The 27,443-nt window shown below is 44.8% G+C and overlaps 2 protein-coding genes and 1 pseudogene across 2 annotated transcripts in view; 2 read left to right on the forward strand and 1 right to left on the reverse strand.

The window, feature by feature from the left end:
- LOC146197143 (neprilysin-1-like) overlaps nt 1-19,660 on the forward strand; it is an 81,654-nt gene extending 61,994 nt beyond the window's left edge. Inside the window, exons 9-21 of the mRNA XM_084598919.1 lie at nt 540-682; nt 2,388-2,619; nt 4,685-4,783; nt 5,018-5,095; nt 5,408-5,511; nt 6,322-6,383; nt 6,746-6,797; nt 8,294-8,361; nt 10,012-10,142; nt 10,991-11,056; nt 12,631-12,726; nt 16,518-16,591; nt 17,241-19,660. Coding sequence (XP_084455045.1) covers nt 540-682; nt 2,388-2,619; nt 4,685-4,783; nt 5,018-5,095; nt 5,408-5,511; nt 6,322-6,383; nt 6,746-6,797; nt 8,294-8,361; nt 10,012-10,142; nt 10,991-11,056; nt 12,631-12,726; nt 16,518-16,591; nt 17,241-17,343 — 1,308 coding nt within the window. The 3' untranslated portion in view covers nt 17,344-19,660. The remainder of the gene's footprint in view (nt 1-539; nt 683-2,387; nt 2,620-4,684; nt 4,784-5,017; nt 5,096-5,407; nt 5,512-6,321; nt 6,384-6,745; nt 6,798-8,293; nt 8,362-10,011; nt 10,143-10,990; nt 11,057-12,630; nt 12,727-16,517; nt 16,592-17,240) is intronic.
- Nucleotides 19,661-21,321: 1,661 nt separating this feature from the next.
- LOC146197144 (uncharacterized) lies at nt 21,322-22,351 on the forward strand (annotated as a pseudogene).
- A 922-nt stretch (nt 22,352-23,273) lies between these two features.
- The window catches only part of LOC146197145 (uncharacterized), a 25,143-nt gene continuing 20,973 nt past the window's right edge, over nt 23,274-27,443 (reverse strand). The window contains exons 14-15 of the mRNA XM_084597129.1: nt 24,541-24,675; nt 23,274-23,432 (exon numbers count right to left, since the gene is read on the reverse strand). Of these exons, the coding sequence (XP_084453255.1) occupies nt 23,274-23,432; nt 24,541-24,675 (294 nt within the window). The remainder of the gene's footprint in view (nt 23,433-24,540; nt 24,676-27,443) is intronic.

A 27,443-nucleotide genomic window follows, 5' to 3' on the forward strand; every position in this document is an offset into this window, starting at 1 on the left:
ATTAGGCAAATGAGCACTATATCGTCTCTCGCCGCAGCCGATCACGGATCGTGTTTAGCTGCCACCCTCTTGCGTTGTGCATCGCGTGTCTTCATCAACTTCCATCCATGCGCAATGGATCCAAATACACCGATGTCACCATTGCCCTCTTAAGCTGTCAAAAAGTTTTATAGCGCGCTATATCACTAAGATCCACAGTTAATGATTTCACCGATATTTGCCTGAAACCATCCTTGATACCCTAGCCCCGAACCGAAAGCGGAGTGATTCGCGACGTCCTATAGCTCCCATACTTTGCACTTGGACAATTAGCCTGAATCGGCCAGAGAGAGAGAGAGAGTAAGCTTTAATTGTTTAAAATCGGCCATATTCGGCCATTATCTGAATCGGCCATATTCTTTCCTGAACACCGATATCCCCACTTTAGCGGTGATCGATACTTTTCGAAGATATTGCTGCCCGCATAATCTGTTCGGTTTGCGGACAGCCACATCGACTTCGTTGTGTAAGCGGCGCATATCGTCTCGCTTATCTCGCAGCTCAACTGGACCTATCTCCTCCGGAGAGTAATGGACTACGCGGGTCTGCAGAACACCGACGAGTCCAGCCTCAACTTGACCATCGAGAATGACAGCAACTACATGCGTCGTCTGTTCGACCTCCTGAACAGGACCAGTCCCCGGTGAGCTGTTCCGTTCAGCTTTTCTAAAGAAAGTCTTCGCGTCTCGTGGTTTGCTTTTCAGGCGTGTATTGGAGCCGTTACGTCAACCCTAAAGTCAGAAATACAATACAGAATGAGGACCAGCCCTTTTGCTCATCCTGGAGAGGTTTAGACGGTTTAGACCTTCAAGCTTCTATAACCTTCCCATCGCGCGGTTGAAAAGCGAGAAAATAGGGCCTGATGATTTTTCATCACAAGTGCTAAAGTGTACTCCTTGTGATTCAACCGGAAAGCCTTGGATCCGGAGCACATGTAGCGTTCGAGAGGAACCCACTATATAAGAGAACTTTTTTTTTCTCTTCAACGTTCGTGCATCGTTTCTATAATTCATTCACCTTCTCTCAGAGCCGTGATACGTTTGGGTTCGTGCTTTGATATTGTTGAAGAGAGTTAACTTTTATAAAATGGTAGCTTTCAGGGCCCTTGACATTGCTTTCATTCATTATAACTTCCGACACATGTCACAGGGGCGGGGACCACGCATGAGAGAAGGGTCGGGAACCACAGTTATCCCGTTTTGCGTGACACTATGGTGCGCTGATGAAAGCGAAATCAAAATATAGATATCTGTGAGCAAAAGAAAGAACCTTTGTGTGTTGCAGACTCAACGGACACCTAATTGCCTCTTGGAATGAAAATTGGTTTTGAGGAATGAAGAGGGCGTTGTAGCATGCCGCACCTTTCAGCGGGCACGTTAATCGCGCCATGAATGAAGGAATGAAGAAAGGAATTAAACGAGAAAGAAAAACGGGCTGAACAGTGGACGACTCCGGAATAAATCTAGCCTTCAGTGGTTTTCTAGAAGCGATAACATTCAGGTGGCCCTCCCGTTAGAAATGTACGGGTTCTTCGTAACTAAATTCTCTGATTGGTCAGTTGAGATATGACGTCATAAATGTCATATGGTACATAAGAAGCCGGTGAGGAACGCCAGAAATCGAAAATTGCCGAAGATATGCTGCGTGCATACAGGATGAAGCTGAAAGAAAAGCGTGGAACAATGTGCGTTGCACCAACCACCCACGCCCAAGCCACCGCTCTAGCAGCAGATACCCTGACGACTCCCTGTCGCCTGAACGATGATGAAATGAGGTTATGAATAGGGCGCTTCTCCATTCGTTAGTATTCATGCAATCGTAAATAATGCAGCTATAATGAGAACAGCCTTGCTAAAGCTGGATCTATTCCGCATGCAGCGAAATGCACAAAAGAGAAATTTTATTCTCTTATGAATACACAATATTCTTAACAAGGAATAAACGGAGACTCCTTGCCAACTTTGAAGCTTTGAAATGCTTTTGGAAAGCGCCTATTTCTTGATGATTGCCTTCTCAGTAACATTCGAACCCGCGCTCGTAGCCTCACAGGTGCTCTTGTACGTGATCTTAAGTGATTTTGGTGGCCTACCAAATTGGGCAGGTGGCCCAGACCCGAAAAACCATCAAGATTTAATGGAGTATGCTATCGTAGTTTCTTCGTTCAGGATGTACGGTTGAGAAGGCCCACAAGTTTTTTTTTTCTGTTTTTTGTTTTGTTTAACGCGCGCGGACATACTATGCCTCATGCAGAATGTCGCGGCGCACAAGCCGTTCTGATATCGATGTATAAGAGACTAACTAGTCCTGTCATCCCCCTGAATGATGACTTGCAACGGCGTCGCGCGCAGGACGGTGGCCAACTACCTGTCGTGGCGGTTCGTGATGGCCTACATGCCGTACCTTGATGTGCACTTCCGGCGGCTTTACCTGGACTTCCGGCGGCGTGTGCCACGTCCCCACGAGGAGCGCACCTACCTGTCCCGCTGGAAGGAATGCGTGCGTCTGCTCAGCGACAGCTTCAGCATGCCCCTGGCAGCGTTGTTCGTCCGACAGGACTTCGCATCGCAAACCGACAACCAGGTTAGAATTTCTGTGGCTCATGTAGGGATTATTTCGCACGAGTGGAATGGATGATCGAATGAGCGGGTTCCCTGCGGCATTAAAGCCCTACTTGGACCTCCCACACGGGGTGGCAAACGCTTTCCCACAAAACTATCGCCTGGGTTAACACTGAGGAGCACCTGAACCGTTCTTTTTGGATTAACAGCGAAACTTATTCGGACCGACAGCTAATATTTGGAGTAGTAGAGACAGCACGTTATTGCTGTGCAGTCTTTATGCTAGGGTGCACTTCACATTTGTAAGGACAAATCGCCACATGGAAGTCCTGCAACCGGAAAACAATGTGCATTTGAATTTTATCTCCCATAATTGGTCTCGGTTACTGCAGCTGATCGGTTTCAATGTGTCTCATATGACAAAAGTTGCTTTAGAAATAGCACGTATACTATAGTATACGCATTCTTAAGGAACTAGAGAAATAAAATTTACAGGTCGCTTTTTTTTTTTTTTTTTTTTTTTGCTGAGATTTCACATAGCGTTAAAAACTTTACGATGCGATGTTTTGTTCTTAAGTTTCACCCGAGACAACCGAAATAAGCCTGACCATCGATTTTTAGGTCTAAAAATGTTGTCAAAGAATTTCTGCCCGTAAAAGAAGGCATACAAACAAGAATGAACAGAAAAAACGTAACCCAATTCTATTTTAATTTCAGAATGTGCAGGGCCGGCTTGGCTCAGATTTAAAGCCTTGTCGCGTGCGGCATCAATGGCATGAATGAGAGGTATGTTTTCAAGCGCCATTTCATTCATATGGCGTCCGGAAGCATACCTCTTCCGGTGTGCGCATGCGCTAAGGGGGACAATGCTTTGTTTGAACCCCCTTTCAGGTGAACCCTCTTTGAGACCATATCGTTGGTAGCGCAAGTGAAATGAACCCCGGTCGGTTTTGATATATTTCGCAGGAAAGACATTCCTACATTTTCGGTTCAACCTGCGGGCTTTTCAGTGGCCGTATAATCACATTAAAAAAAAAAGTGTCTCTTCATCCTCAACTAATGGCAGTACAGTGAGATATCATACAAAACCCAGTGCGAAATGAAATTTTTGAAATTGATTTGCAACATTCCCCGCGAAAGCATTGCACCTGTGCAATTGATGAAGCGATGCTAAATTGTTTTGGGAGCATCACAAATGCACGTTCGATGGAAAGGATGTGTCGAGTGTTGTGCGTGCGGTATATAAAAAATACAATAAAAGGTAAAAAACAGCGTCTGTGTCTGCGGAGTCCCACCCACGTTTCTGAAGAGGCCCATTGCCCATTAACCCTTCGCATAGGACCCTTAGCGATGCATACGTGCGTCTCAAATTTTTATTTGAGTTTTTTGCATTGACCACTAGACAAAAAATGCCTCGCTTTAACCAATACGAACGATCGAGACTTTACGATTCCACATAGACAAGACTTGCCTAGGTGACATTGGCCTCATTGCATGGGCTTAGGCGTAGCTTGCCTGATTCGCGAAGGTCGGAGGTAATTACGACCATTTTCTTTTCAGCGCATTTAATTTAGTTTAAAGTCACTTTGCAACTTCATAATAATAATTCATGTGGTGTTTAATCAATCTTCATTACGTGCGATTACAGTAACGTCACGATCCTCTTGACTAATCTTTTTTTTATATATATATACAACGACGCCGACAATCGTGCATTTCCGTGTCTAATATCACGTCCTCCAGAAAGAGTGCAGGGTGTGATTTTGTTTACAGTGTACTTTTTGCCGCTATGCTGTACTGATAATATGTGGAAGCTAGCTGCAGCGTTTCTTTCGTGTCGACTTTAAGCGCGATGTAAGTAAACTTAAAGATCCGTATGTGGTTGAAATTATTGCAGAGACTTTCAATGCGGTGTCTTTTTCTTTTCCTTCATTCGCTCCCTCATTCATATTTTTTTCCTCATAGCGTAGGTGAGGTTTCGACAAAGAAATGTGGGAGTTAAAGCATTTTTCTGGTCCTGGATACCAATTTTCAATTTTCAACCTTAGATGTGCTTGTAATCAAATGACTCCTGACGTTTTGCGCAGGTAGGGTTGCTGATTGACGCGATCAAGAACACCTACGTGGAAACCTTTCCGAGGCAGCATTTTCTCGACGAAAAGACCAAGGAGTTATGTCGGGAGAAGGTACGGATCAATTTCGGAGTCTCGAAAACAATGCACGTAATTATTTATTCAGCCCGAAAATTCAAGCAAGCATCCAAACGAGGATGGAGAAGAACGGGAGACACCTTATCTGGGCCTGTGCTTAAACTTGCATGTCATGTCGAACAATACAATCCCAAGCTTCCATGCTAACGATTTACTCGAACTAACCTGACACAACGAATCTTTAATGTGTGAACTTGTTTTTGCACGCAGGTGGCCGCCATGGGACAGAAAGTAGGCTTCCCGAAGTTCATCTTGGATCCTGTTGAGTTGGACAAAGAATACCATGACGTGAGCGATGTTATCCTCGTGCTGCTCTACGAAACGAACACGCGGCTTCTTAACAGCACTAAAGTTACTGACGCACAGTAAACAAGTGTCTTTGTTAGCTTTCAATTTTGTCCGTGTGGGCGCCGCAGCTCCAAGCGATGAAGATATTTCATAATTGCTTCTAGTTTTTACACCTCCACTACCCCGACACGCATGCGCGTGCACGCGCGCTAACGGTTGCCGCTACCTCCCAACCTATTCTTTATGCGTCCTATGTTGCGGTGATGAACTTTTTTCTACATCGGGAAGCCTGAACTTCTTTTTTATTTACAGCTTGAAATAGAAGACGACCACTTTCTCGTGAACATTCTCAAGGTGCGACGCTTTGAGTTTGCCAGAGACTTCTCCAAGATTACGAAGCCTGTCGACAAAGAAAAGTAAGCTCTGTTCTATTAGTGTTCGCACGGAGTCTAAGAAACTGCTAAGTCCCTTAAGTCTACCTTCCAGGGAATTGATGAGTCAGGATTTCTGTGATCGCAATACAGTATAACTTGCTCTAATCACAAACACGCCGGTCTCACTAAAAATGGAGTATATTTTTAAGCTAGAATGGCCGAAAAAAGTTGACGCAAGTATCTTTATCAGCGGCCGATTTTGTAAGTAAATTGTGTGCGTTAACACTGTTTTGGAGAGCGGAGCTCAGAGGCCACGTTATTTCATTTCTCACGTGAAAATGTTGGCAACTGGCCTTTTTCGGCGTGGACATCATCAGTTTGAACAGTTTTATTGCAGTTTTGTTATCTTCAGTTTTATTATCTTCAAAGCGGAGCAAAAAGATTGCCTCCGCCTCACTGGTTGCCATAGCAACTGTGACTCCTATGCTAAGTTTAACGTCGCCATGGGTGATGCGACACTCCAACGCAGACTGTGTGTCGAAACAGAGTTAAGTCCTGGATATATATATATATATATATATATATATATATATATATATATATATATATATATATATATATATATATATATATATATATATATATATATATATATATATTCCTTTCTTTACGCACGTGAACGTACCCAGAAAGAGCAAGGGAATCATTTCTTTACTGCGCAAATATTGCCAGAAGTACTCCTCTGTGCCCCTTTGATGTCTGCAACTATACGTATGCTTTGACAAGGTGTGCGGTGATTTGAACACTCTCGCTCTCACTGTTTCTTCTTCTTCTTCCTTCCTGCCGCGATAGGGAGTGGGCGACAAATCCCCTGATCGTAAACGCGTTCTATGACATCCGAGGCAACTACGCTAGTAAGTGCTATCAATACACTCATAATCTTTCTTTCTTCTTCTCATATTGTTATATTTCGTTCGGTCATCGAGTTCAATGACAATTGTAAGTGCACCTGTGCAGAGACTGATACTGACTTAACAATGAGTGGCATTCTCTGAAGCCTCAAATGTGAAATGCACAAGACTCAAAGACGACAAGCTCGATCAATGCAAATCATTTTTACATTTAATTCCTGCATGAATCGATAGTTCGGACCCTGTTTTGTTAGAACCTACATCGAGGAGGTTTGCTGTGACGCTTTCGCGATGGCTTTGCGGCGTGCACGGTGTGAGCCAAGGTAAATGTGTCACTAACTCTTCTTTGTCTCATAACCTTGCAGTTTACCCAGCTGGGATCTTGCGTTCCCCCATGCTCATTCTCGACAGACCGCAGTGAGTGAAAGTTGTAGTCACTCCCCCTTTCTCACAGATGCATCTCTTATATGTCGTAACTTATACTCCGTTTCATACATCAGGTGCAACGCAGCGAAAGCTACGCAAATAGTCCGCAAGAAAAAAAACAGGAGGCGTATGACTACGCGCTCGTTCTGTAGGCGAGTGGTTCCTGCCGAAACGGGCTCTATTCCGAGCATACACGTTTGCAATAACATGCTTCGCATGCTTAGACATCTTCACAGAGCGGATCTTATGGAAAAAAATGCGCACCAAAGAACCATTTTCTCAAAAAGAGATGCGCAGCGCGGAGGGCACAGCCAGCGCCATCTGGTGGCACAGCTGGCAAGGTTGCGGGGCAGCAAAACGCGGCACGAACAAAAACTACATAAAAATACATACAAATTAGCCAAATCCGACCTTTTCTCCCTAAAAAAGGTGCTTTTTATGAAGTTGATGGCAAATGTAAAATGTATTAAGCTTGCAGACAAAGCAACTATTATTTTCTCTCGTCAAGAGCAGGCACTATTTTTTATCGCGGATGCGGAGAGCGCAAACAAGAGCTGTAGCTTTGGTAGTGTTGCACTTGATGTATGAAACGGAGTATAGTAGTCAATATGTCTAGCGTTGGTCTCCGCGTCACTGCATGACAGGGAAAGTGCAGTGACATTATGACAAAAAGAGTGTACTTTAATTTTTAATTATCAGTTTTACCTGACTTGGCTTATTAGTTCCGCGTACGGGCATTAATATATCACGTGTGGAAGACAGCTGATTCATTTCTCGTATTTGTTTATTTTGTGCCATTTTCTTCGTTCTGAATTCGGGGCAAGACAGTAGCGAAATCCGCAACTTGTCACTTTTGAGTTTTGAGTTTATAACTACATCGCATATTTTTTTGTATCGTCGGTTTCCAGCACACAAGTTGTCTTTAAATAAGTAAAGTAGACGTATTTTAAAAAAGCAAGAACCGGCAAACCCAAACTGGAATTTTTTTCGGCCAACCTGTGACGTCACGACGAACAAACCTATGACGTCTCAGATACGGCCTCAAACCCTGTCTTGCACGCATTGATTGTCTAAACTGGCGACTGTAAATTACAGCTGGAGTAAGTATCTGTCTGAAACAGCCAACTGGAAACGATTTGTCCAGCAGCAAACGCAGAGCGAAAATAGACTGTCATGCATCTAGTGACGTCATGCGCCCAAGTACTGCCCATCTTCCCGATTGAGGCCCCATAATGGAAGATATTAAAATTCATTTGTTATGAAAAAAAATAAAAAAAAATCTAACGGCTGCAAAGTTTAGCACAACTGACCAGCAAGCTGAGGAGAACGTACAGTGAAAACGCCAGACTTACCCTTAATGGCTATAGCTTGACTTCTGCAGGGTTACAGGGAAAAGACTAGATTTTGCTTTTCTGTTTGCGTTATTTTCTTTTTGACTTGACCACTGGTTATTAAGCTATGTGCTTCCTGCCACCATTTTATTACAGGTACCTGAACTTTGGCACCATAGGCGTTGTCATTGGACACGAGATTACTCACGGATTTGCCGGTTTTGGTGAGCATGGTTGGATTTCTGCGTTCCCTGCACGCCTTCCTGCAGGTACTGCGTAACTTCATTCCGACCTGTTGTCGCAAGTCAAGTTAGCTTTTTTCAAAAGCTATTCTCTCTGAGGCGGAAGTTCGAAAAGAATAATTATAGCTGCTGTCTGACACTGGTTGTTCCCGAAACAGGGTATCTAAAGCTGATTTCTTATTAGCAGCATTTTTTGTTGTTGGCATGAAGAGGCTTACTGTTGCGAAAAAAAAAAAAAAGGATACAAGGAGAATTAAAGTAATGAAAACACGTTTCCTGATTTGATAAAACCGATCAGAAGGCTGTGGTATCGTCCTTGCGTACAGGCAGTATATGAGGATGGTTTGTTCGGCGGAAGACCCGCTGCTGCTAGGTGCCGGATTCTCGAAAACTTCATCATCGGGAAAGCCTACAGCAGGCGGTGAGGATCTGCCTCAATAGTTCTGGGATTGCAGACAGGAGTCACAGAGCACCCCGGGCGTGTATATCAAATTGATTTCGTTTTCTCTCTTCTCGAGCGAATCTTCCTGAACCAAGGTGATGACCATTTGTGCTATGATCCAAGTGGGTATCATAAGAAAGAAGCTCCAATTACTAGCACAGTTTTCTTTTTTTTTCTTCATTTATTTTTTCCAAACTAGCTCCTATACTGCCTTCCAAAGGCAAGGCACCACAATGATGATAACCTCAACACCATGGCACGCAAAACATTGCTGCGAATGGTCTCGACATGTTTCTTAATCGCATAAGTAAATTGTCATTAGAAATGGCTCCAGATGGCGGAGAAATCTTATTTTGTATTGTCTGCATCCGGAGTGCGCTGATGTTCACCCGCTGTAAACGAACTAGCCCATGCATAATCCTTATTATCATCGTTTTTCAAATGCATCCGCCATCTTTAAAATGCGTCATATCGTGCTTTGCCCCTGTCGCCTACAACAAGCTATTCTGGAGGTACATAAAAGTGACTAGAGCGTACCACGCAATTAGTCTGTCCATGTCTGGTACACCCACGCCGCTGTTACAGGCCCCTTCGACATCGCATTCTTGACGCGCTGAACCATGCACACCTCGCAGCTGCCATAGCTGAAAATCTTTCATGGTGGGCACGCGAGTGCCCCAGTGTCCTGAGCGGCATGTTTCAAGTTGCCAGGATAACCGAAGCAGTACACATAGGCGCGGCTGTAGAAGCGAAGGTGTTACCTTTAAAGCGGTGTACAGCTGTGTGCCGGGCTTGAAGTATTAAAAAAGTACAAGGGTTCAGCGCTGCTGAACCAAATATTGAGCGAAAGCATTAGCTGCGGGTGACCGAGCGTTCTTCTTCTTCTCTTTTTATTCTTCCTCAGCCCACATATAAAGCCCCTCTTTAACCAAGCCGTACGTATGAACGTGCCTTAGTGGCCTAGAGGGGTAACGTGAATGCCAGGGTCCTAGCAGGCTGATTCTGACGTAACCGTCCCATGTGAAACGAGAGACCCAAGTTGGCAGCTCCTGCTAGCCCGTGTGTCACGTGGGGTGTGACGTCACAGCGTCACGTGGGTAAGACGTAACTGCGGCCGGGTCACGCGAAGGCTTGAAAGTGCGAGTAGTATTGCTTTCGCAGTAAAAGAGGCATTTCTCTGCATAATGCAGGCAAGAAGTTCGACAAGCACGGAAACTTCAGCAACTGGTGGCCCGAAGACGCGCTGGAGCAGCTGCGGCAACGCGCAAACTGCTTCGTGGACCAGTTCTCGCAGTTCCCCCTTTGGGACTCCGGCCTCTATGTGAGTCTCGCTGTCATATCTCGCGTATAGTTGCAAAGTGCTAAGGCCGTGTGCTGTGTTCGACAGCATTCATCAAGTTCCGCCTTACAATAGTGAACTGACCATGACTGCCAAGAGTTGATATGCTTCAGAAGTATAGATTTCGCAGCTCAGTTTGAACCACCGTTACGGGTTAACCTCCCTGCCTTTCCTCCTTATCTTCCTCCTCCTTTGAACCTCCGGACTTTGCCGGCAGAAACTTAGCAAATGAATAAGAAGGAAAAAGTCTGTAAACGCGCTACACAAAGAGGGTATGCACAGTTCCTGACATTTTTGTGTCACTCTCTCTGGTATCATTTAAGTTCATATTACAGTGACTTTGAAAAAGCATGACAACATGTTAATAAAGAAAATGGTGTTCATGAACTAGATGAAAGCAAAAGAGACAAATACTGCTTCATTGACGTAAACTTGCACTGTTGTGACAGTGTGACGGCTTCTGGCATATCAAGTTTGTTCGTGGTGTACGGCACTAACTTAAATAATGTAGGAATAACCATTTAAAAGCAAGAGGAGGGTGAAATTGACGTGACTGAAGATATGCTTTGTTGACAAAACTTGTTGCGTTTTGGGGTAGTTCGTATTGGGGGGAGCGGCAGGACAGCAGCGTCTCGATGTCAGCTTTGATGTTCCCTCTTTCACGAGCACTTTATAAATTTTGCCTGTTAAAGCGCAGTTCGCAGGCTTGTTGTCAGAGGGAGAGTTTAATTTGCCTAACCACTCCCTTATAACGACAAATTAACGTGCATGGTTCGGCTCTTTTGTGTGCCTGTCTGCAAACACCTCGTATGTTGCACTTTTCTGAACAGGTGAACGGCAACAATACGCTGGAAGAAAACATTTGTGACTCGACAGCAGTGAAGCAAGCATACTACGTGAGTCGAAATAATTCGCTCAAGTGATCACCGTGCCGCCGTGCGTCTGTTTTACCGGTGTTAACTGTGTGTGTGCATCGTGGCATAGCGCCTTCGCCTTATCTTACAGCTTTTTCTTTTTCTATATTTTCTGGAAACATGCGTTCGCAGTTTCTTTTTTTCTACTGACTGTTCGCAGCATCCCTATATACCACGTTCTCGTCCTCTGTCTATATTTGCAGTAACACCCAAAATAATAGTAAGAGTATACAAGGAATGTGCAAGTAGTTGTCAAATGCTGTGATTGGAGGAAAACCAGAAATGTGATCGCAACACAGCCACCAGCCTATGCAACTGACTGGGGCCGCGGAATTTTTTCTGGCATGTTCAGAGAGACATTTCTCTGCACGAAATGCATTACGTGGTTGCATTTTGACTTTCCCGTCCCGAGTCTAGCCATTTTTCTCTGTTCGTCTCAATGTGTCCACGTATGCGCGCCTACCAATCTATATACCTTTTATCCTGCACCTGCACGTGTCCTGTGTGTGGGTGAGCCTATCAATCTCTGCGGGAGCGGGTACTGAATGAAATGGGCCAATGTATTTTTACAGCTAGCGCTGTATTACGTGGGCTTCAGTAAAAATTTGATCTTACCATGAGATGTCTAAGGGTACTTAATAATTGGGGAGTACTAATGTGATTACAAGTGAACATAAAATAAGTTGGAAGGATTCGTGGGCCCCAGTGGAGCTTCTTTGATAAAGGAGTAGCAGGAAGTTAGGAATGATCTTGCAAATAAAGAGGCCGCTAATAAAGAACGTCCTACTTTCCAGGAGCATGCCGCTTTTTCGTGAAAAAGCGGTGTGTTCTTAGGAAATAGAAAGTTCCTTATTAGCGGTTTCTTTATTTTTAAGCTGATTCCTAACTTCGCGATGCGCCTTTCTTAAAATCCTCCACATCAAATAAGGGCCCGTAAATCCTATATGAGCTCTTTGCTCTTTGGCCACCGTTGCATTAGTGTCTTTACGCGGTTGAAGAAAAAGGAAGAAGGCTACGCACGCTATAAAATACGCACTTCACGGGTGAATCGTGTGTGTGACGTTGAAGAATTACAATTCAGACGTTCCTTCTTCTTGAAAAATGGTCGGAAGTGTGGTTGGGAGAAGTTCTGGCCTGTGAGGTGGCTGAGCCACAACAGCTGTCCTGGTTGTTTCATGACGGTTTGCGCATCACCGCTAATACAGTTCATGCATGCTGAACCGAAAAGGGGTGGGATCGAGAGCAAAGCGAGCAATCCAAATGCCCGTATAGACGTAACGTGTTTCAGTTTCGTCGGTCAGTAATTAAGAAAAAATAAAAGCTCTGAAGAGGAAACTTGTTTACTGGGCCTATTTTGATATAACGGCAATAAATATAATCGTTTCGTTTTGCTGACATCATACCCTCGTTGTAAGCGTCTTGTTGGTGGTCTTTGATTTGCTTAATTCTGTAGCATCCCTATTGCACAGCTTTGGACTTTTAAGAGTGCTTCTCTGTGCGCGCGAGTGAACAGTAATAGGCTCCTTAACTTCTTTTCTTTTTTCTCTGTCTTGCAGGCGTATAAGAGCTGGGCTGCAAAGCACGGGCAAGAGCCGCGTCTACCTGGTCTGGGACTGACCAATGAACAAGTCTTCTTTGTTCAATACGCCCAGGTGCGTATAGGTGTTATAAGTCTCTCGTTAGAGCAAGCCCAGCACGTGAGATCGACTGCTACGAAACTCTACAATGCAAAGGCGAACAGGAACGATGCATCATTTTCCTCAAAATTCTGCCAAGGAAAACATTCTACATAGGGTACAAGTAGTCTCTGAGAAAACGTTTACGGGCAAAACTCGGCAAGGCAAAAGTATACGCATTCCATTCGAAATAAATTCGTGTGCTTAAAGGGCGGTCGTTTTGTACAATAGTTCACAGTAATGTGCACCAAAATGGCTGAGAAAGCCTTACAGTACAATACTTACAGGAAGATAGGGGGCGTTCTACTTTTGCCCACTGTTTTGAGATTTAGCAAGTTTTTGGCAGTTTCACAAGCACGGGCTACTTTTAAAGATGCCGGTAATTTGTTTCTGGTGATTCTGCTCTTAAAAGAAAACAAATAATCTCTCAAAAAAACGGTTGCCGAGGACCTATCTCAATGTGCCCTAGGATTGTTGTATCCCAAAATGTGAACTTTGACGCCTACAGGTGTCTTTTACTGCATGTCTGCATTTCGTTTTGTACAGTCGTGGCTCGATATTACGACCGCTGTAATATGGACGACTCGAATTATGGACAATGTTTTCTGGAGACCAACATTTTCCAGTGTATTTATGTCTTGTCAGTATTAGAGAGATTTATCTTACCGTGATCCGCCACCGCGCGTTCCACTGCGTATGCCCAGATCTCCTTGACGCCGATAGATGGCGCTACATGATGTCGGCACATCGACCTGCCGCGTCGGGACCAATCAGCTTGTGCGCGGTAGAGGGTCGCCAACGCGCGGTAGAGGGTCGCGGTGGCGGATCGCGGATCACGCGTGCAATGGGCAATGGGTAAATTCACATAGCCCATTGGGGTATATGTATTTTTTGTCGCATGAACATGGGCTACGATGAGAGCGAAATTTCTACAGATTCATCTAGGCATTTCATATCCTGCACTTTGAGTGCAGGTCAGCTGAGCAATGCTATTAAAAAAATTCTTATAGCACTGTGGAATCTACAGAAAGCAGGAGTGTTGCTGCTGCACACGGTGCATCACATTTGTTCTTTTTATCATTATCAACTAAATGCATCGTCATTACATTGCTACTGTCATCATTGTCGTTATCACGAATTCCTGTCATTGTCATCGCTTCTATCATCCTCACGGCTGACAAGAAGAATCATGATACGGGTTTTACGATCCCGGTCGTGGTGAGGTTGGTTAAAACGTTTGGCTGGGGATCTGAAAGATTGAGGTTCGATTGCCGGGGGAGACAAGGTTGTTATTTTGCTGATGACGTCATTAGGATGATTGGCAAGTGACACATCAGCGCGAAGATCCCATGCACAGATCTCGCGCACAACTCTCGCGCACAGGATTTCGTTCCTCATACCTAGAAATGCTTTCGACTTAAAAGCGTGACTAAGTGATGAACCTTTCCTTTTATTGCTTCATGATTTAAAGCACGAGTTGTTAAGCCAATGCATCTTACCATTCCGTATTATGTACATGAATAGCTGCGAAGAAAACTTTCTCTGCTGCTTGTGCAAAGTAGAAAACTAAATTCAGTCGCTTTAGTTTGGTTTGGTTTGTGGGGTTTAACGTCCCAAAGCGACTCAGGCTATGGGAGATGGCGTAGTGGAGGGCTTGTACGGGAGCCAAAATGTCACCATTAACGAGACATGACTGTGTACATTTAATATGCCCAAAATATACTCGGAGAAAACAAAATGTACTCACAAGGAGGCCACCTTCTAGCGATCCGCTCGCACAGCATCACAATGCTAGCCATTGATACATCAATAAGAGGAACACACCTGGGTTAAGTTATCATGAAGCGATGCAGCTCATTACTCAGTACATCATTTAAGCCGGCTCCGATTTGTAGTCTGTAGAAATTAGCAGTTGAGCTAATGGCGGTTTCCACTGGTCGTGCCGTAGCAGGTTTTCTTGCTCCGGGACACCATGCTCAGGGTTGACGAGGTTCAATTCCACTGTTCGACCAACATATGTTGCACGCATTCCACTGGTCGTCTGGAGCAACTAGGAGCACTGTAGCTCCATCTGCTGACCAAAGTTGAATCTCGCCGGGAGTCCTAGTCGGTGACGTCATCACTTTAGGGGGGGGGGGGGGGGGTGCGGGATATTTGTGGCTGTTTTTAGTGGTTTTAGAAATATCGGCATACGACACTGGGCTTTGCGTTTTGTTTTTTTGTTTTTTTCCTGCCCGCTTATATTGAAGTCCGTTCATCGAAAAACGTCTACTCGTCAAAAGTGTGCGAACGCAAGTTGCAGAGTGCCGCGCTTCCACTATTTATCAATCGCAACGCATTTAGCGCTAGAATATGACAACTTCGGGGACCGGTTCAGATTTACTTTCACCGTGGGTTCTGCATGTTCGGCTGGTCGACCAAGGCTCACTCGCTCTGTAGGGATTTAGGCCGTTTGGTTCAGATTCAGGATATCAGCATTCCTTTAAACTTTAGGTGCAACACAAACGAAAATCAGCAGAACCTGAGCCCAAATACCTACGCCTCACAATAGCTTCAAACCAGACGTTGTCATCACATGCAAGTGAAGTGGTATGCAAAGCTAACAAAGTATTAGGATACACTAGGCGAAAGTTTAAACATGACTCACATCAGGCACAACAGACGAAGCTGTCTATGCGTCTTGGGCTGTACCAATAGTACAATACGCGCGCATTAAAGCACGACATTCCTGTGTAAAATCTTTGACTCTGAAACTTAACAGGTTAATCGAAGGGCTTCGCGTTTCGTGTTTTCGTAATGTCAGAGACGGATTCTGTTTCGTTGTTCGATCCCGACCTCGGCGGCTGCGTTTCGATGGAGGCGAAACGAAGTGGCGTCCGTGTGCTGTGCGATGTCAGCGCACGTTAAAAATCCCCAGGTGGTCGAAATTACTCCGTAGCCCTCCACTGCGGCTCCTCTTTCTCTCTTTCCACTTTCACTCCCACCTTCTTCCCTTCCCTTGCGGCGCGGTTCAGGTGTCCACAGAGCAAGTGTGACAGACACTGCGTCTTTCCCTTCCTCTGAACCAATTATTATTATTATTATTATTATTATTATTATTATTATTATTATTATTATTATTATTATTATTATTATTATTATTATTATTATTATTATTATTATTATTATTATTATTATTATTATTATTATTATTATTATTTATGCTTTACGTAGGAGCGTTGTTACTCCTATTCAACTTCGGAAAGAGCGGAAGCGATTCCCCATACTGCATGACACACTGCGGACAAGCAACATCCTTACAGCTGTGCACACTTACAGGATGCATTGTCACTGTTGGTATACATACTGCATGGCTTAAAAAAAAAGAACACGGCAAATATTAGGTTTATAACTGTGAGGCAAAGTTGGTGTCTTCTTGGGTATCGGTTTAACGGCCCTATTTTTTTTTTTATTTCGCTGGCCATATTCGCTAAATTCGTAAAAGCAAAGCCTAACAGAAATATTTGCGTTGTGATTCGCCCGTCATCCTATCTCCACACTACGCCGATGAGTTTCTTTCCCTTTGCTTGCTGTGTCCAAATGTGGAATTGAAATTGTATCACAACCAGAATAACTTCTACGAATAACTCTCTCGCGTTCGCAGCTTTGGTCCGCGAGAGTGAATCTGAGAGCGAGTAGGGGGTAGCCGGGAAAGGGACTGTTCACTATACTCTTTTATTCCTCTTCGCATGACTCTGCTATTCTTCAACCTACTCCGGCAAGAACAGATCTGGTGTGAAGTTGTGAGCCATGAAGGCTACAAGAAATACGAGACTGAGACGCACAGTCCTGGCAAATACAGGTCAGTAGACAGTGCGATAAGTGACTTTGGAGCAGAATGTTCCCTTTTCGAAAAGAAGCGCTGCGGACCCTGTAACCTACAGGTTCTCCATCTAACAGACCAAAGGGGGAAAAAAGGATAACGCGGGAGAATACAGAAACGAAGGAGGTTTATTTTCAACAGTCGATTGCAGCCGGTATGTTCATGCCACGTACCGGTAAACGAGACGCGGTGAAGAAACTTAGGCAAAGAGCACAACCCAGTCTACCCGACGTCTGCCCCGGTTCTCTGTGATTTTACAAAAAAAAAAAAAAAGAAAAAAAAACGGTATGGTTGCGGCTGATGTGCCTGTAAAATAATGGGCTGAGTGGAGAGAATATCTTGATGAAAACTTCTATCTCCAGTGGCCGTGGCGCAGCCTCAGTAAATTCACACGCATTGTTACTTTCTCTGAAGCGGTCTAACCGAACTTAATTGGCTCGGCTTACCTATCAATAACGCCGTAAATGTCGTACCTAGGTGGGACGGTAATACGTATGCGGGAACTAGTATGACGTTTAAACTAATCACTGCAGGGAAGAAAAAATAAACTTCCTTTAAACTGTTGTAATTAGGCATTGCGTCAGATTCCGAGTTGCGCTTTCTCACCACGAATGACGTGCTGTTTCAGGTCCAACGGTGCCTTGCAGAACTTCGACGAATTCGCGAAGGCATTCAACTGTCCGCTGGGAAGTTACATGAACCCGGAGAAGAAATGTTCCCTCTGGGACTAAGAAAAGACGCTTCCTCCCGACGCGACCGGGAAAGCAAGATGCCCACACCAGCGACGCATTAGAGCGCGCCCAGAGCGCCTCTAGAGCGCTCCGAGTGCACCTCGTGGACACATTCTCTATTCCCATCCTTAGAGTCGCGTCCCTCTTCGACATCTGGCGGGTGTTGAATGGTGACGTCACGCTTTCTTGTCTGTGACGTGACAATGACAGTAACCGATGCCGCCATTGTGCGTGTGTTGTTTATGCGGCCGACGAGACAGCGTCGAAAAGTGCCCAGCGATGCACCTCATCCTTATTATGTACTTGTAGTGAGACGAACGTGGACCAAAGATTGTTACTTTTCGTGCGTTGAGGTAGCTCACAAAAGAGCTCATCTCAGTTGTTGTGCTGGGCCTTATGATTTGCTACGACTTCGCCCTGAGCCGAACTACTTGCTACGCCGTGCTCTGCCACTCACATCGACGCGACATGTTATTTGGGAGCGCCCTAATGGCCGCCTCTTGCGCTCCCTAAGCGTCACGTGGCATTTAGGCTGTCCACGAATGAGGTTGTAGTTCTCAACTTTTCTTAGAATTGTTCCAGCACAGGCAGGCAACTCGTTGATGTTAGACAGGACAATGTTCGTGCCAGCACTAGGTCTGACCGGTGTCCCAGGGCACGGCGGTGACGACGCATGCATTTTATTACTGTTGTTGGGCTTCGCTTCACTTATCAAGTAATGTGGGTAGTTGTTGGTAATGAATTACTAGCCGTACAGCTAGGCACTGCGCACAGAAGGAAAAAAAAAAAAGGACGCTTTTTCGTTGGTGAGAACTGCTTGTGTCAAAGCAGGAGTTACATGGACGATAAGGATAAATTAATGTAGGTACGTTGTATCGATAGATTACCGTATATGATAATGACAAACAAGGTAATTTAGACCAAATCGGAGGTTTAATAAGCTAGAAAGGAGGACAAAAATTATTTATTAATGTCGCTATCATTGGCAGGCTTGGCAGATGAGCCATGTGCGTCGACACAGTTTTCTGGGCTTGAAAAGCGGGGATCACGGAGTCCATTTCGGTGTAAAATGACAACAAAAGCTTATTTTTTTCTCAGTAATTAAGGCGTGATTTCCTTCCTACCAAACATGACTATCCAAAAAAGAGGTGTATAATATACTTCTACCAAACTTCTGCCAAAAATTGATTGATTGAAAAAATTAAAAGCGGAAGGTGTTGCCCTCAATGTCCGTTTAAGCGCCGACAAATTGAACATAGTGGCCTCGAAGACGTAATGCGGAGTTCCGTTGCTTGAAAGCGACTATAAAAAAAAGTATACTGGTTTAGTAACGGCGTTAAGTCCGTGGTATGACACAGTAAGGTTTCGGCATCGATGAAAGTCAGATTGTCGTGTGGTGTTCAGTATATGGAGCTTAAAGTATTGGAAAGCACGTCGCCGGTAATTATCGGAAAATGTGTACAGATATAACTGGTTGTATTTGCTGGAAGGCAGACAGCTGATTTAGAAACTGGGAATTAAGTTGATGGTACGCCCATAGCTTTTCGATATGGGTGAAAGAAAGGGGGTTGTGCGACATTAGGTATGCGGTGTTGAACATTCTCAGGTGGCACGCTGCCGGAGATGATCACGAAATGTGTACAGGAATCGCTGGTTGTGTACTAGCTAAAACAAGTTACGGCGCACGCACGTCATTCGTCGAGGGTGTGACGTCAGCACCCAGCACGCGTTTCCTCATCTTTTTGCGAATTGTTAAATATGAAACGATCTGTTCCTTCTAGCATCACTGGTGAGACCTCATCTGCATCCCAGTGCAAGTTTGACATTTGTTCCAGAACGCTCATATAAGCCCCCCGTCGTGGCGGGCCACAAAGATAAGAAAGGAGTACATATTTCACTACCTTGCAGACCATTCACAACGTATTTCATTAAAATGTCATCATTCTACAAAAGAACATATGCGTACAGAAAGCAGTAACTAAAATCATGCACGATTCGTGGAGCTTACATTGCGAGAAATGCTGGTAGATCTTCCATTGATCTTAACGCGACGTGATCACTTGCAGCTGCCAGCATGAGCAAATGTAATCTGCGGTCTTCCACGTCACTGGAAGCAAAGCGGTAGCAGCGCGCCTGCCTATAGACCCATTTCAATGTGCACCTTTTCTCGCAGTTTAAAATTCGCCTGCACCACGATCGTTCCGTTCAATCGGCTGCATCGACTCATAGCACCGTTTGTTTCAGCGGAACCCGCCAAACAGCCATATTTTCCCTAATTTGTTGTAGTTTCTATGGACTCTCATTAAAACATAAGAAAGCCCGTTGAATATTGTTTCTTCTTTGCAAAGCTCGGACTGGAAGTTTTTCCAGATCGACTGCACCACTGGACGACGTCTTGCGCAAGAGAAAAGCTTGGATCGCACTTTTTTTGTGCTGTCAATACTTGCCGCATTTAGAGGAGCGCGCATGACTATGTGGTCATGTGACAATGAAATGCGTGTACTACAGAACCACTTCATAATGCCCCTCCATGTGGAGTCCACGGTTCTCTCGATTTCATTGCATAGTCGCCAGGGAAGTAGCTAGCAGACGCAGCAAGCAGGCTTATACTTGCTCCTAATTTTGTACGTGGGCTTCATTAACATCCTCCGGGGAAAAAGAAGCTGGGGGAGAAGCTGGAAAGAGAAGCTGGCTTGGCACTCTCTTTGAAGGTGCCGTCTTTGCCGAAAGTACCCACGAACGCGATTTACTGATATTTTTTTCGAAGGAGAAAAAATGGGCAGAGGCGGGACTTGCAATGCGAAATAAAGATAACCAGTGGTCGCAAAGGGTAACAAATTCGATTCCAAGGGAAAGGAGCTAAGCCTAGCAAGGGGCGGAGTAAACACAGGTGGGCGAAAACAATTTGGAAGCTTGTGGGGATCAAGTGTATGCAGATGTCTCGGGAGTGGATGAATTCGTGGGATTTAGGAGAGGCATTTGCCTTGCAGTGAGTGTAGTCATGAAAACGAAATAACAAGAATAAGATTGGGATGGAGTGCATTTGGCAAGCACTCGCAGATTATGACTAGCAGCTTACCGGTATCGCTCAAGAGGAAAGTATACAAGAGTTGCATATCTTACCTGTACTCACCTATGGGGCTGAAACGTGGAGGCTAACCAAGAAAGTTCTACTTAAGTTGAGGACAACCCAGAGGGCTATGGAACGAAAAATGGTAGGGGTAACATTAAGAGATAGGAAGCGTGCAGAGTGGGTCAGAGAAATAATTCAACCGACATTCTAGTGGAAACTGAGAAGAAATGGGCATGGGCAGGACATGTAGTGCGAAGAGAGGATAACCGATGGTCGCTTAAAGTAACAAACTGGATTCCAAGAGAAAAAAAGCGTAGCAGAGGGCGGCAGAAAGTTAGGTGGGCGGATGAGGTTAAGAAGTTCGCGGGGGTCAAGTGGATGCAGCTATAGCACAGAAACGGGTTAAGTGGAGAAATATGGGAGAGGCCTTCGCCCTGCAGTGGTATAGTCAGGCTGATGATGATGATGATGATAAGTGTAGTCGGGATGATGCTGACCACATTTCCAGCTTTATTGCAATGCACCATCGCAGTTTTAGGCGCCTGTGTAACGTCGTTGTCTCGGCAGAAAACAACTATCATCCGTGCGCAACGCTTTCACTTCACTGTTATATGAAATAAAAAGAATCTAGGCGAATTGCTAAGAACACGTTCGTAAAGTTTATAAAACTGGGTTGTTTATGTATGTTATGGACTCTTACACATAATATTGTAGTTTACTATTATGTCCCAGCCGAAAAAAAACAACAAAAACTACAGAAACGCGCCAAAAGTGCGTCAAATAAAAATACGCGAAGTCTCTTGCCAAAACAACAAATTCTTTGTAGTTGTGTCGCACTTTTTGCTAGTTCTACAGTCTTTTTTTTTTTTTTTTTTTGCACAGTAGCGGAGAGTGGTTGGTTGGGCATGCAGCGGCTCCTACTTACTCATCATAGCTCATGTGCAGCACTGAGCGTGAACACGGTGTGCTTTGTCGTAGTCGAAAATCTCATAATGTCGCGCATAACTTACGCAATCACCGATATTTACGATACGTCTGTGGCAGCGGCATTCCGACACCGCTAGATTCGTAGCGCTGACCTTTCTCTGATGTCGCTGCCTAGCTGGTCCGAGGGCCAGTTCTTCCGAGAATGGTTACTGCAGAGTAGCTGGGCCGCTTCACTCAAGCTGGTTCCGTCTCTGTTATACAGGTTCTCACTGGAGGAGCCTTATTCTAAGATGGGACCAGAGACAAAGGAGCAACCTCAGAGCACACTCTCAGCCACTGCCTTCACCCGTGCCCGCGGTCCTAGTTGCCACACTATCAAGGATATCTGATTTCAACGCCAGTATAGCATCGCGGGATGGGCACTTGTCGCGATGGAGGGGCTCTCGCAGCTCAAGGTAAAAACACTAATGATGCGTAAAATGCCGTCTGCAAACACCTACAGTGTGAAACTGCGACGCGTCCGATGTGCGCGTGCTTCCGGACTTGTTGCTTCCACCCTATATGACGCGGCACTAAGCCTTCGGTGTTCAGGCTTGTACACCTCGGCACATACGTGGCTGAAGCACTAGCATGAACAGCGCTGCCCGACAGCCTGTCAAATGGGTATTGGAGGTTGGCGTACCCCAAGGTAGGCGGAATGTGTACGCGGATGGGCTAAACGTTTCGCCAAAAGCTGATGCCAGCGCCGGTCATCCTCCACGGCGTCAAGGCGGTACCTCGTTGACTTGGCTGCCTACAAGTGAGTACCGCACTGTTCGCCTAGACCAAGGTGTGTCAATTTCACTGCTCTTCCCATGCTTGGCGACTTCGTGTCGGTTTGTTCGGGTCTGTCACGTGACCATGAGTGGCTGTTGAGAGGCTTGAGTTGAGTGTTCACCTTGGTGGGTTGCCACCCACCCAAGATGGCTAGGGTGTGGCAATCCCCAATGCCCTCCCTAGGTCACATGATGCCACCTTCGGGTCCACCCTAGATCATGTGATGCCACCCAACATGGCGTCACCATAGGTCGCGCGGTGCCACTCAAAATGGCGGCCACCGTAAGGCCCACCCTAGGTCATGTGGTTCCACCCAAGACGGCTGCCACCCTGAGCCCATGCCCCACCCCTAAAGGGGGGCGTATTATGGACCATTACTGCAGCAATATTAGTATCTGGCCTGCTCTCTCTCTCTTTATATATATATATATATATATATATATATATATATATATATATATATATATATATATATATACATACAGTTGAAACTCGATTTAACGAAGATGAGGAGAGCCGTGAATCATTTCGTTAAATCGGGAACTTCGTTAAATCGAGTGAGGCATTTCTCTTTCCTATAATTGGGTGCATTCTAATATAAGAAGCTGCGGTATACAAAATGCTACCGCGGCATCATACTTACGAATCCTTAATGCTCCCATTGTGAAATGAGGCCAGCAAAAATGACCAGTAATGACTTCGCTTCCCTGACAATAACAGAAGTCCTAGAAGAACACTGCTGCAGTTCAGGACTGATTGAATTTCTAGTCTGTGACGTTTGACACCCAGAACTTCAGACACTTGTTAATTCACAAGTAACCTTTAATGATATCTATCCACACAAAAAACGTAAAAAGGTAAGGTATACTGAAAAAAGCTAACTGCATCGACAATAACAAAAAATCGCTACTCATATGGCGTTGCAACGAGACAACCGCAGATACTGAGACAAAAAGAAAAAGCACCTTGATAAAAAATTAAACACGTTTTGCGTTACCAAAGTCAATGTACGCGCGACACCTCTATATACCACAGGAAACGAATAAGCCAGAAATGTGACATACATAGAAAGAAAATAAAAGAGTTGTGCAGTTCAAGTATCTCTAGAACCGTGTCACGGGATCTCGTTGGCAATATCGGTAGCATTGCGAAGAGCAACCATGGCCTCTGCCTTGGGCACTGCGTCGTTTTCGAAGACGATGAGGCCGATAGTGTTCATAGAGATGAATATCGCTGTCACGGCGACACACTTGAGGAAGACGCCGTACGCCAACTGGCAAACAAAATATGTAAGATATAGTTTGTATACAGAAAGTCGTGATTGTTTTCGAGAGATAATACGAAGAAAGAGGTTGCCTTGGTCCTAGGTCTAGAATGTGGTAGGACTGTTAAAAGTGCTGTAAAATCGTGATTACTGCCATCAAATTACAAGATACGTTTATGGAAGTCGTATCACAATTTCTACTTATTGGGTTATTTATCCTCCTAACCATATATATCCCAGCCATCGAAAACATCAGATGCAAGTTATGAACTTGAAAGATTTCTTGATAAATTGTGCTTTTATAGAACAACTGTGAAACAATTCAGGTTTATTCAGGAAAGGTAATTAAAGCATAATTAGGCATAGCTCATTTTGATCATTTTTACAGTTTCTAAAATAATAACGCTTTTTGCAAGTGCACTACTGCGTAGATGCAAAACGCTCTATGATATACCAGTGCAAGATAACGAAAACGAAATGTTTAGGCCATTACACCATCATGAATTTATTTTTTTAGCCGACCGCCTGCGGACTTTGCAGCTTCTCCTATCACCTTGCTTTGACAAACGCCTAATAATGCCGCTGCTATCCTTTTATTGGCAATTTACGCGCGTCTCCAGGCACAGAGGACAATTACTGGCATTTTCATACTCTGCGGAGCGGAGCAGTGTGGTTTGGAACGGCATAGGGGGCCAATACGATAAGGGCTAACACACACACACACACACACACACACACACACACACACACACACACACACACACACACACACACACACACACACACACACACACACACACACACACACACACACACACACACACACACTTTATATATATATATATATATATATATATATATATATATATATATATATATATATATATATATATATATATATATATATATATATATATATATTGCAGCGCAAGCACGCACGAACCTTTTATTCGAACCGGTAACAAGTGGGCATCTATATCTTGCACTGCGACCAATTCTAGACGGATGATGATGGACTTCTGATGGTTAAAAGAACTCGGAGGAGTAAAAATTTGGCGAAACGCACCGCTCCTAAGTTTTGTGCCGGATTATACAGAAATAAAATGCCCGTTCTCACCATCTGGCCTCTTTTGGCGTGGGCGTAATCGCGCATGACAAGCAGCGGCAGGGACACCGGCAGCACAAGGTTTATGGAGGCTGCCAAGCTGACCGGCACCACGTAAAATGACACCGGGGTCTCCGTCACCACGGCCTGCATATTCAAAAATTCAGCGTCTCTTTTTGCAAGTTTGTAACTGAAAGCTCAACAATACCAAATTTCTATCATAAAATCAGCCAACCTTTTTTCCATTCATTTAATCATTTATTCATCCTTCATATCATACCCTACTGGTGCCCCGAGGCAATAAATTCAGTTCAGTTCAGGCGTTCAGTCGTGTCCGACTCTTCGTGACCCTATGGACCATGTCACGCCACGCTTTCCGGTCTCTCACTATCTTCTTAACATCACATAGCTTCATCTGCAATGCCTCGAGAATGCCATCTAACCATCGCGTTCGCTGCCTACCCCTTCTCCGGCGACCCTCAACCTTTCCCAACATCAAATCTTTCTCCAGCGACTCCTCTCTTCTCATCAGATGACCAAAGTAGCTGAGCTTTAACTTTAAAATTTGACCCTCCAATGAGCAGTCAGGGTTTATGGTCGACAATATCGACTGATTTGATCTTCTGGCAGTCCAAGGAACTCTTAAGAGTCTTCGCCAGCACCACAATTCAAATGCGTCAATTCTTCGGCGGTCAGCCTTTTTCACAGTCCAACTCTCGCATCCATACATCACAACTGGAAAGACCATAGCACGAGTTATACGGATCTTGGTTGGCAGACTAATGTCTCTGCTCTTTACTAGGCGGTCAAGGCTAACCATTGCTCTCTTTCCCAGAAGCAGGCGTCTCCTAATTTCATGGCTGCAGTCTCCTTCCGAGGTAATCTTGGCGCCCAAGAACAGAAAATCTGTCACAGCTTCCACTTCTTGTCCATTGATGCTCCAGGACTTGATAGGGCAAGACGCCATGATCTTCGTCTTTTTAATGTTCAGTTTAAGCCCAAACTTCTCACTCTCTTCTTGTACGCGCATCACAAGTCTCTTGAGTTCCACTTCACTTTCTGCCATTAAAGTGGTATCATCCGCATATCTAAGGTTGTTGATACGTTTTCCAGCAATCTTCACTCCAGCTGAAGACTCGTCCAGACCGGCCTTCCTCATGATGCACTCTGCATATAGGTTAAATAGGCAGGGCGACAGTATGCAGCCTTGCCTCACTCCTTTCTCAATCGGAAACCAATCAGTAAGGCCATGCCCAGTTCTGACTGTGGCCTCTTGCCCTTCATAAAGGTTCCTGAGGAGACAGATGAGGTGAATTGGAACTCCCATCTCTTGGAGAGCTTGCCACAATCTGCTGTGATCTACGCAGTCAAACGCTTTCGCATAATCAATAAAGCAGAAGTAAATGGGTTTCTGGAACTCTCTTGCTTTTTCCATGATCCAGCGAAGGTTGGCAATTTGGTCTCTAGTTCCTCTGCCCTTGCGAAACCCAGCTTGCACGTCCGGAAGCTCCCGATCCACATACTGCTGCAGCCTACCTTGCAGGATTTTTAACATCACCTTGCTAGCATGCGAAATAAGCGCGATCGTGCGGTAGTTGGAACAATCTTTGGCACTGCCTTTCTTTGGAATGGGGATGTAAACTGACCTCCTCCAATCCTGTGGCCACTGCAGGGTTGTCCAAATCTTTTGACATAATGCATGCAGTGTGTTAACAGCGTCGTGGTTGAGGTTTTGAAGCAACTCAGCTGGAATACCATCAATTCCGCTAGCTTTGTTCTTAGCAAGGCTGGCTAAGGCCCATTCAACTTCACTCTTCAGGATGCCCGGCTCGAGATCAGTAATCACAACCGTCCTATGTTGGGTTTGCACATCCGGGTCCTTCTTGTACAGTTCTTCTGTGTATTCCTGCCACCTCTTCTTTATGTCTGAGGCTTCAGTGAGGTCCTTGCCTCGTTTGTCCTTTATCACGCCCAGCTTAGCACAGAAGCTTCCTTTGATATCTTTGATTGTCTTATACAGAGCTCTTGTGTTCCTTAATTGGCTGTTGTCCTCAACTGCTTGACACTGTATGTTCAGGAAGGCATTCTTATCTCTCCTTGCTATTTTCTGAAAATCCGCATTGAGAACCTTGTATCTTTCTCTTTCCCCCATACCTTTTGCCATCCTCCTTTCCTCAGCTATTTGCAAAGCCTCTTCAGATAACCAGTTTGCTTTTTTGGCATAAAAGCAAATATTGACTAAAAAAAATAATAAAATTTTACAATGAACCCAGAATGAATAGGCTTTTCGTGTTACGCTTTGAGGAGAGATGCCGCAATTGAGCGTACTGAAGGCGCTATTCTAGGTATAATAAAACTACCTAGTTTACAACACCTCTAAGATTAGGTAACCGTAGTGACATCTTGGAATCACGTTGTTGCAATAAGGCACAGAGGCATGCAATTACAGGGCAATTGCCCTCTCATATGAGTAAAAGCCGCATCGTAGGTTTTACCCGATACGCATTTTCGCAAGTTCCAGCATTGTATCACGACATAAGTCAGCATCAGTCTTCCACAGCCTGTTTTTGTAGAAAACAATCATAAACTGCCATCCCTAGAGGTCGCGTGGATAAACCTGCACTTTGTCACGTGACGATGACGGCAGTCCGGCGAGCAGGAATACAGTAAAATGATTCCAAACAGATTTTGTAGGGCCTTTTATACGTATACAAACAAGTGGCAATCGGTGGCTGTGGTAACATCGAGCATGCTGCGCGATTTTCGAAGAACACAATCGTCACCGATGACGGAAGCTCTCAGTTGAAAACTGACGAAGAAGTTTCGGCGTTATGCGCAGGAATCGGCTGCTTCGAACAACGTAGAGCTTATTGCGCACTGAGGACTACTGACATTACGAATAAAGGTGGTAGTCT

Source organism: Amblyomma maculatum, chromosome 3, assembly GCF_055883805.1.
Source record: "Amblyomma maculatum isolate TAMU_Amacu chromosome 3, ASM5588380v1, whole genome shotgun sequence".
Classification (NCBI taxonomy): Eukaryota; Metazoa; Arthropoda; class Arachnida; order Ixodida; family Ixodidae; genus Amblyomma; species Amblyomma maculatum.